This window comes from Gossypium hirsutum, chromosome A04 (assembly GCF_007990345.1).
Source record: "Gossypium hirsutum isolate 1008001.06 chromosome A04, Gossypium_hirsutum_v2.1, whole genome shotgun sequence".
In the NCBI taxonomy this organism is placed as follows: Eukaryota; Viridiplantae; Streptophyta; class Magnoliopsida; order Malvales; family Malvaceae; genus Gossypium; species Gossypium hirsutum.
The window spans coordinates 86,028,630-86,039,199 of record NC_053427.1 but is presented as its reverse complement, the minus strand read 5'-3'; the positions used below and the strand labels follow the sequence as shown (position 1 = coordinate 86,039,199).

Genomic DNA, 10,570 nt, shown 5'->3' with positions numbered 1-10,570 from the left:
TCATGACTTTTTCAAAGTACAGGGACTAAATCAGAATTTAACCTTTTATTCACACCAGACTTCTCATTTTATGCTCCAATTTGATCTTAGCTCCAAGCCCAACCAACAATACCCATATGTGCCAGTGTTGTCGTTTTCTAATGTTCATCCTCAGTTGTTGGTCCATTTCATCAACAAATTCCAAAAAGGAAATGATTAAAAAAATGGGATTGCCAGTCAAAGTCATGAGCCCATAAAAACATTTTCAATACCCGACAACCAGTCTTAGATGAACAACACGCAGAAAAAGGAAATTCTTCAAGAAAAAAAAAAAAGCAAAACAATGATAGCTCGATTCATCTGAAATTGTGGAATAGAGGAAAAGAAAGAGAGAGATATGGATCCAGAGCAAACGTTTATAAGGGTTCAAGAGAGATTTTCTCAGATATTAACACCAAGAGTGAGAGTAGCTTTGGAGTATATCTATCTCTTTATTGCCATTACTTCCTTTTGTATTCTTGTTGTTATGCACGCTAATTATGTTCAACAGGTATTTCAACTCTCACCCGCCTTTTTTTTTTTAAATTTTGTGTTGATTTGGGGTTGGGGTTTCTGATTTTGGGTTTCCTTGGAAATTGTTTAATTGGATCGTAATTGCTTAGTTGCTGTACGTTTCATCAAATCCTTTTGGGGTCTTTTATAGTATTGAAACTGGTTTAGCTTTGATCGACTATATATATATTTTATATATATATATAGTTTCATCCTGGTTTAGTAATGTTCACAATTTCAATTCATGAGACGTCGTTTCTATGTTCAACTTGAGTAGCAGATTTACTTTCTTCCATAATCAAAGTTTGAGAAATTGCTTTGTATTATTGATGGTTGCCATGATTAAAACACCCTTTAAAGTATTTTTTTTAATAATGGAAATAGTTAGAGATGGTTCATTGTTTGTGACAATAACTTAGCAGAACTGTTTAATTGTTGATATCACAGTGCAGCATATTGTTATTTACTTAAGAATTGAACTTAGGATGGCAGAATGTGATTTTGTTTTTTCTTCTTCTATTCAGTTCCCCTTCTTTAAACTGCTTTTCTATACATGTATGGAAGACTTGAATGATTATGTTGCTTTTTTTTGCATATGAAGCCTGGATGTTCAAGTGAGCTCTCTGGAGTTGAATCAAATGAAGTCCAACTTGTTCAGATTAAGGTAGGCAATTCGATTTTGTTTTTACCGTACTAATGCTACAGAAGTTTTTAAGATAATGAGATTTTGTTTAATATCAAACTATTATGCCTTAGACTTCAAATTTGTCCTTTGTTGTAGATAACCAGTGCTGGCTTGTGGTCACAAGATGAGTCTGAACCCCCTGTTGTAAATAATCTTGACATGGAAACTGTAACTGAAAACATAGAAGTTGCAAATGCTGATGATGATGGGTTGATGTTCTTGGATGCCGAGTTTTGGTTGAACTGGTTTAGTTCTGGTGCTAGGAAAGGAAAATTGGCATTGAAGTTCTGGAAGACTGATGATGAATTTATTGAGAAGCAAGCAGAATACTCTACCAATGGTGAAAGTTCTAAGCCAACTATTGATGATGCAGCTCTTAAAATCGAGAAAGAGGAGACACGTAATGGTTTCTATTTATCAGCAAAACAGACATTTAAAGCGGCTTTTGTGCACTTTGGTAAAAAGTGGTACAGACGTTTATCATTTGTTTGGAGACATGGCATTCAGATCTTTGGAAGTTTCCAGAAGTTGTGGGTGAGTGAATAAGGAAATGACCATGTCCTCATTACGTGGCTTAAACTTCTCTTTGCTGAGTTTGAACTTCTTAAGTGCAGAATATAACAGGTTTACATTTAAATCTTGATGTTCCTAAATGGTTGCGTATACTTCACTTGGATAGGCTTAACTCATATGCAGGTAAATCACATCCTTCTGTCTGATTATCTTTGTTCTCCTGCTGCAAATTAGGGTTATTCAAAGATATTTAATAATGAATCCATGGGTTTCTTAATGTGGAAAGAGTTTGGTTCTTTCTTGTAAATGGTTATGTTTCTTGCTTCATTGAGCGTGAGTATTAAAATCACAATAGCTGCTGCCATGTATGCAATTCTAGATTAATTTGGTACGCATTATATAACAATCTTCTTTGCCTGTGTGCTGCCAATAATTAGTAAGCCTATGTTCTGAGTGCAAGCTGAACTGAATAATATTTTACTTAATTGCTTTCCCACAGTGCACAGACACACACAATATGTTATATCGAAGTTGGTATTTTTTGGGTGTCTTATAATTTTTATAAAATTTTGTCCTGTTGATTGTAGTGCATTGGCTTGAGAGAAGAAGTAAAGCATTTGAACCGACTTATCTCTATACTATGGAAAAGGTATTTTCTCTCTTGCTTATTTTTCAGCTACTGTCTTGGTGAATCTTTGCTGCATTCAAAGCTTAGTATCTTTTGTTTATAAAAAGTTCTACTGTTGCAGGGTTACTTCTTGCTGCCTGATGCAGCTAAGTCACGGCACAACATACGTACTGTTAATATTAGCATATCAGCCCGACATCCTTGTTTTGGGAACAGGTTATATTTACTGAATGTTACCATGTGCTTTTCCCATCTTCATCTTTTCTTAAGAGTGTATCATCTCATCATCTCATCAGCTTTATCTTGTTCTTGATCTGAATGCTGTGACCAAACAAAATAAAAAAGCCATATACCAATGAATGCTGTCATATTTGCAGGTGGCAGCAACTTCTAATCAATAGATTTGTTGGGTATGACACTATTTTGATGAATAGTTTATTGCATCAGCCTGGTAAAGGTAATACTTTGTTTTACAATATTTGATATAGTTCCTTGGATGTCTTTGCTGATTTCGTTTTATGATTGTATTACCTTTTCATGCACAGTTATCATTTTATTAGTCACTTAACATGGCAAATTATACTTCTTCCTGTTTGCCAAATAACAGTGATCTAATTCAAATTTTGTTGATGAAAAGCGAAGTACTATGTCCTGCTCCAGTTTTAACTTCTATATGAATACAATCTTTAGTGGAAATCATTTTAATATGTTCACTAATTTAGTATCTCTTGTGTAAGTCAATATTAGTGCTGAAAGTGGTCATCTTGTGATGATAAGCCAACTCCCCGCAGATCCTTCTTAATGCTTTCAGTCACCTTCTACTTAAATTGACCTTTGGCTGATTTGGCGTACCTTGTATGTAGCCTATTCTATTTTTGGAAAGAAGCGGTGAATGATTGTCACCAACTTTAAATGATGATCAACATTCAACATCAAAATAGGAGAGACTGTAAATCAATAATCAAAACTATTGATAAGAATTCAAGGAATGCCGCTTCACAATAATTAAATAATGCTAGTTTCCAAGTATTTCGAGATTTGATGAGCTAACAATGGAACAAACATCATGGTAGGACTTCAGTTTGGCTAAAACTGATCCGCTTCACAGGCTAAACTATACAGTATGCCTATTTTTCCCGAAATTTTTGTTAGCCTGCAATTTAATTCTCAGCGAAAAACGAACCTTCTGATAGCCACAATCTGATTCTCACAAGTCTACAAAAAAAAAGGCTAAATTTAGAATATGCATTATGATGGTTGGTTTTGTGCATTAATTGGATCATATTGATGCATTTTGGTTGATCTTTTTTGCATTGTGAGTTTTGGGCTTATTTGTTGCTCTTTATTCTGTACACATGTTTGGAACTGTATTTCAGGTTATCTTTATAATTTTCAGACAAAGGAGTTCTATAATCTCACTTATGCACGAGAATTACCAGATGGTTCTGCAAGAGTTGGAGGTTTATAGTTTTAACTTCTTTTATTACATTATAATCTTTTATTACACAAGTTTGGCCATACCGCGCTACAATATCACTTGTGCATGTAATGTGACCCTATTTATTTTGCAGTTAGTTACTACTCCATCTCCAATGGGTGTGGTTTTTAAGTATTTGCCCATCTGCACTTAAAGATGCTAACATAATTTAGAGCATATACTTGAAAAAAAACAAAAATAAAGATAGAAATAACAAGAATAAGAAAGAAAGAGATATAAATGGTGAGAAAAATGACACTCAGTCCTTATAACATGGCTAAGATGATAATATATATGATTGTCCTATTTCATTTCTTTATCTTGTGTTGACACAAGTTTATGAAATTTTCCTGTGAGTTATGTATTTTTTATCTGGTTTCAATGCAGACTATCTTGTCACCAAATGTGGTGTGCTCATGATGTCTTTGTTCGTATTTTTCACAACCACCATGTCAGTATCATTTACATTGAGGGAAACTCAGACTCGCATGTTGAAGTTCACAGGTTTGTTATATTCCATTTTCTTGGTAGGATATGTGACATGGTACAAGCATCTTGAAGTTTGTCTATCTATAGAATTGTATCTATTTCATATATTTTTGAAGCAATTCATGATTAAAAAATGGATGCTAATTTCTCACCCTTATCAAAATCCTTTAAGATGAAACTTCAATTGTGGTTAGACTCTCTAGAATGTTTTTTGGTTTTTTGCCTAGAGTTCAATGAAGGAATCTCTCAATCAGATTTTATTGATGGATGAATCCTGCAACTAGAGGAGTAGCAGCACTTTCATATTGCTGTAATGCACCATTATTCCTACAATCTACAAATATGATTGGATATCCTTTTCTCAAATTATTGCAGTGCAGCTTCAACACCATGCTCGACATAGGCTTCCAACATTTCAGTTGATATTTGTGCATGTGATTGAATCACTTGTATTTGTACCGGTAGGCATAAATCATATCTCAAAATAAGTACTCTTAAAAGCCTTTTCTGATCATAAAACATATCTTAAATTTTCATTTGAATTTCCAAGAGTTGCCACTAGCCTCTTACAGAACATGCCATTGTGTTTTTTGCAGATTATGATTGGCATCCTATTTTTTCTGTTCGAGTTCTATGATGATCAGCTATTGGCTTTCATGGTTCTAATTCTGGTCTGGTTATGTGAATTATTTATACTAATCAGGTCTCTCTCTCTCTCTATTAGTAAAATTTGGGTAGGCTTGTAGGTAGATAGGTGCTATGTTGCTACAACTCTTCATTTTTCTTGAAGTACTCATGTCCAACACATTTTCGTATATGAGTATAACCCTCTAAGGACCTTCCAAATATGTGGAAAAGCTTTAGAGAAGTTTAACATATCCATGTACAAAAACATACTCATATCCAACATTCACACCCGAGTCTGAGTAACATAGGGTAGGTGGTGGGTACAGGCAAGCATAAACTTGAGCAAAATGGCATGTTCAATCTTTCTACCATATGTTGGGAATCACCTCACCTAGATGAGATGATCGTGGTGTCTTTTTATTTTTATATTTTGCTTTTTGATTGGTTTTGGGTTAATATGTACAATGTAAGCCTATGCATCGAAACACATTTTCTTTTTTACTTTCTAATGCAATACCTATTTAATATGATTGCTTCTGTCTCTAAATTGCAGTGTTAGGACTCCAATATCAATGAAGTTTTTTCCTCGCTTCTTTTTGCTCTACTTCCTGGTCTTTCACATTTATTTCTTCTGCTATGCTTACGGTATCATCCAATACTTTTCAAAATATCGGTTTGCTTTACTGGAATTTATTTCATTTGTCTGAAGTCTATATTTCTAAATTCTCTAGGGTTTTCGTATTTGGCTCTCTCGACTACTGCTGCATTTATGCAGCACCTTATTCTTTACTTCTGGAATCGTTTCGAGGTAATGATTTTCGAACAGGCTGACAATTTCATTTACCGTACAATGATTTGGATCTCTCGTTATGCTACTAATATTCACAGCCTTATCTTTTAACCTCTTATTCACATAGGTTTCAAATTATGAAATAAAATTCCAGTTAATTAAATTTCTTTTGTCATTTCATGTGGATTTATAATTTAGTAATTGTTGACCTATTTGTTTTACCTTTTAAATAAATTTGAATTTCACTTTAATAAATTTATTTACATAAGAAGGAAAGATAAACAAGGAAACTGAGAAACACACATAAAAGGCTCAAATCCTTAATCACCTATAAAATAATGTCAAAAAGTATAGAACCTTAAATATTGTGTTTAATTAATGCATGTAATATAATTATATGTTTAAGAAAGTCACATAAGGTGTCATTATACTCGCAGAAAACTAGATTTTGATTAAGATGGAACAACCAAGAAGTACAAATTTCACATTCCAGCATCATGAAAATGGTTATGATTAGGAGTGATTGTAACCTATCTTACTTAAACTCGGGGGGTGAGTGTCAGACACGGACATGTATGACATGGGTATACTTAGTTTTTGTAAGTTTTTCATGTACTTTGAGAATTACACACCCATATCCATATCTGAATGTATCTTGGACACGGATATTTTAGAAAAAATGAAGAGTCGGAGCAACATAGGTTATAGAATTCTCTCTAATATCATTTAATTGACTGATGAATAACAAATATGGATTGAAACCCTAAATGAACATTTTAACAAATAGATCATGAAAGGAAACAACAGTTTGATGCAACAAATGCAAAACAGCCTCTCCAATAAATACACAACCCGAGACACCAAATAGAACCCTATTTCAGCCACAAAGAATCCACACCAAAAACCCAAAAAAACAATTTCAGCAAATCATAGAAAAACAAAGCGGCTCTCTAGGTTGTGTACTGTGCTTGTGTGAATGAAACCAGTAAGTTTGAGAGAGTTAAGAGGGTGGTATATGAAAGAGAAACACTGGTGGTCGTAAAGAGATCACTGGTAGTGAGGTGAGTGTGATGAAATAGAATGAAGAGGAGTTAGAAAGCTTGGATTTGAGTCTGAGGGTGTAGCAGATAAACGAAAAGACTAAAGAGGGATAGGAAGAGCGAAGGAAATAAACAATGTATCTTTTGCATTTGCAGTGCCACAACATGCATTTATACTTGTTCGGAAAATTCATGTTTTGGTTTTCTGAATAGAGTTCTTTTTCCTTTTGTTTTGGAGTTTAATGAGTTTAAACAAATATGGGGAAAATATGTTTGTAATTAATTTAGTTTTACAATTTTAAGTTCGAAAAATTGATGACATGACAAATACCGCATGCTGAAAATGAAACTGTCCATAATGTATAGGTTATAACACTGTTATTACTATCTAAGATCATGTTCGATATAAGTATGATAATGTTACACTATTCTAAAATGTTACATTTGTTGGCACTTATACGATGCTTCTAGGTACCCACCCTTCAAAGGTTTATGCAAAACCGGAGGTCTCAGCTTCAGCAACATCCAGATTTCCATATCACATCTTCAACTATACTTGCATCTACTTTACACATTACGAGACTAAACACCAGGAATCCTGGCCCAGTTCGACCCGATCCGACCTCTATGCCAGGGTTGAGACCTGGATCTGACCAAGAAGTACCGGCAAATGGAGCTGGAGAAGCTGCTGGGCCTCGAAGACAGTCGGAAAATGAAAACATAAGCCAGAACGGAAACCCGATGCAGATTCCAGCACAACCCGATCTACAGCAAGCTGAAGCTGGACCTAATCCCGGAACTATGAGTTCATTCAGTTCATTATTATTATGGATATTGGGAGGTGCTTCGTCTGAAGGTCTTAGTTCGTTTCTTTCCATGTTTAGAGATGTGAGAGAGCAAGGACAGGTTTATACTGACCCACCGCACGAAAACCGCGCAATGCAGAACGTGCAGTAGCCCCAGGTGCCGTTACAAAAGAGATGAAGGTTGGTAGAGTTTAGTGTTTTAGATGAATGTTGTATAGCTAATGTTCTAATCATATATAAAGAAGAACTTGCATTAATACATGGCACAAAACCAATGAACAATTCCAACTTAAAAGGAGGAAATTGTATAAAAAAAAACATAACTGTTACTTTTTTGAAGTTTTATGTTATGTTATTAACTATTTGGCAAATGATGAACTTTAATATTACAAGATTAATATTCAATTTCTAAAAAAAGTATTACAATGCAGAAGGATTGGATTATGATGATAATGGTTTAATTTTGAAAAAAATAACAATGGTCATATTTTTATTTTTTAAAAAAAAATTGAATTAAATATTATTAAATTAAATAATATTTACTATGACGGTGAAAAAAACTTATAAAATATATTTTTAAAATAAAATGGAGTTCTTGAACAAGAATGGAAAACGTTTTTAATGAAACTAATTAATTGTTTTTAAAATAATTGGTAAGTTTTTAATAAAAGTAATTTTTTAATTTTTTTTAAATAGTAGTGGGATTGCAATTAAAGTATAATATTTTTAGAGGTTAAAATATAAATTTATCATGTATTAATTTATGATTTTATCATTTATAAAGAGATTAAATATAATTTTTTATGGGTTAAAATGTAATTTTATCATATATTAATTTTTAATTTAATTTGAATTTCAAATTTTCTATTTTGAGGGGTCAAAAAACATATTAGACCCATTTAAAATATTGGTCAGACTCAGGCTTGAGCATTCAAGGTCTGAACCCGGCTTGGCCTATTTTAAGTTTATAATATTTTATATTATGTTATTTTTATATATTATGTAATTTAGATCACATTAAAAAATAAATCTATACTAAATATATAGTACTACTCTAATGTAAATATTAAAATAATGTTAAGATGACTATATAAAAATTTTCAATGAATAAAATTATTAAATACTAAAATAAAATAAAATATTTTTTAAATTTAAAAAATAATATGGGCAAGTTTTATATGGGCTTGGGTTAGTTTTATTTACAAATATGAATAAATTTGAGAAAATTTTAAACTCAGATTTCGAGTTTGGTTGAACTTAAACAAATATAAAATATGTTAATATTATGCTTAGACTCGAATCAACTCAAAACTAACCCGATCCGGCCCATAAGAACATCTATTTGCTCCCTTATACTTCGCTTTTATATAATAGATTTAAAAGTAAAAAAATTGTACACTACAATTTATGCTGTATTAATTTGGAAAGAATATGATTTTTTGTCCCAATTAAGTTAGTATCATTTTGTTTTGCGTTTCCAATTTTAATTAATTATTTAAGAGGATAATTTCAATTCATCAATTTTTTAAAAATTAACTTTTTAAAATATTTAAAGATTTTCAACAATTTTTATTAAATGAAAATTCAAACAAATTAAATCTAAAGAATTAATTAAACATCTTAATTCTAGAGAAAATAATATTATTAGAGTTTGTTTTGAGTTTAAAGTTCGATACAATTTAACTTTATATTTAATTGGAGCTCGATGTAGTTGTGGTTAAAGTTAAAAAAAAAGGCTTAATGCATAAGTTCGACGTTTTTTTTCTTTCTAATGTGATAATTGTATTTGACAAAAGTTATACATTTTAGTACCTAAAGATAATATTTTAGTATCTAATTTGGATTTTAAAGTTGATTTGATGAAAATTTATAATTACCTAATAATATTAGCAATTAACTTTCATCAAATCAATCTCAAAATTGGAATTAAATCACATCTATTGGATTGTATTTAACAAGTTAATCGCAAAATTAAATAAATTCATAATTAACACTAAACTATTAAAAAAATCATGAAAATTAAAACCTAATAATATTAATAATTAACTTTCATCAAATCAAGTATTAACATTCAAATATTACTTTTGGGAATGAAAATATATAACTTTTAAAATACATATATTAAATTAGATTAAAAAAACAAAAATTACCATATTAGATAAAAACGTTAAACTCGAGTAACAAAGGATGAGAGAAAAATAGAGATATTCATGGGCCGGGTTAGGCCAGGTTTCGGTCAGACCTAAATATGATATTAACATATTTTATGCTTGCCCAAGCTCGCCCAAAATCTGGGCATAGAATTTTGCCCAAACCTACTCATATTTGCAAAAGACTAACCCAAGCCCATTTTAGGCCCACCCATATTATTTTTAAAAAATATTTATATTATATTATTTTAATATTTAATATTTTTTTATTTATTGAATTTTTTTTATAGTAATCTTAACATTTTTTATATTTACATTAGAGGAGTATTATATATTTAATATATATTTATTTTTTAATGTGTTATAAATTACATAATATAAAGTATTATAAATTTAAAAAGGGTTGGGTTAGGCTGAGCTCGGGCTTCAAATGTTCAAGCCCGAGTCCGACTCATATTTTAAACAAGTCTAATTTTTTGTCTAAATTTATTTTTTGGGCCTAATATTTTTGCCCAAACCCTCCTAAATTTCGAGTGAGTCTTCGATCCTGAACGGATAAACTGACTCACGAACATGTCTAAGAGAGAATCCACTTATAACAATCTTCCATTACAAATTACATGCTTTAAATTTAATGTAAAATGATGTGATTCTAACTAATAAAATGGTAAAAGTAATTGGGAGATCCCTATATTATAGAGATTGTATCTAATTAATCTCTCTATTATTAAATAGATTAATTTAGTTTCTATATTATTAAAAAACATTAAATGTCAAATTAGAATAGACTTAACATTTATTATTTTAAAAAATATTATTTACTGTTTAATAGAG

General features: G+C 31.2%; 1 protein-coding gene across 1 annotated transcript; it reads left to right on the top strand.

Annotated features, from left to right (window-relative positions):
- The first annotated feature begins 205 nt into the window (after positions 1 to 205).
- LOC107891099 (membralin-like protein At1g60995) lies at positions 206 to 7,925 on the top strand. Its single transcript, XM_016815752.2, has 14 exons — positions 206 to 529; positions 1,133 to 1,195; positions 1,313 to 1,750; positions 1,831 to 1,912; positions 2,317 to 2,378; positions 2,479 to 2,573; positions 2,735 to 2,814; positions 3,734 to 3,817; positions 4,222 to 4,338; positions 4,699 to 4,784; positions 4,920 to 5,026; positions 5,504 to 5,595; positions 5,682 to 5,758; positions 7,252 to 7,925. The coding sequence occupies exons 1-14, from the start codon at positions 377 to 379 to the stop codon at positions 7,735 to 7,737; spliced, it is 2,022 nt and encodes a 673-aa protein (XP_016671241.1). The 5' UTR covers positions 206 to 376; the 3' UTR covers positions 7,738 to 7,925.
- The last annotated feature ends 2,645 nt before the right edge of the window (positions 7,926 to 10,570 follow it).

Coding starts and splice junctions, on each gene's coding strand:
- LOC107891099 (XM_016815752.2), top strand. CDS start 377: ATGGATCCAGAGCAAACGTTTATAAGGGTTCAAGAGAGATTTTCTCAG. Junction 530..1,132: donor ACGCTAATTATGTTCAACAG/GTATTTCAACTC, acceptor TTGCATATGAAG/CCTGGATGTTCAAGTGAGCT. Junction 1,913..2,316: donor TAGGCTTAACTCATATGCAG/GTAAATCACATC, acceptor TGTTGATTGTAG/TGCATTGGCTTGAGAGAAGA.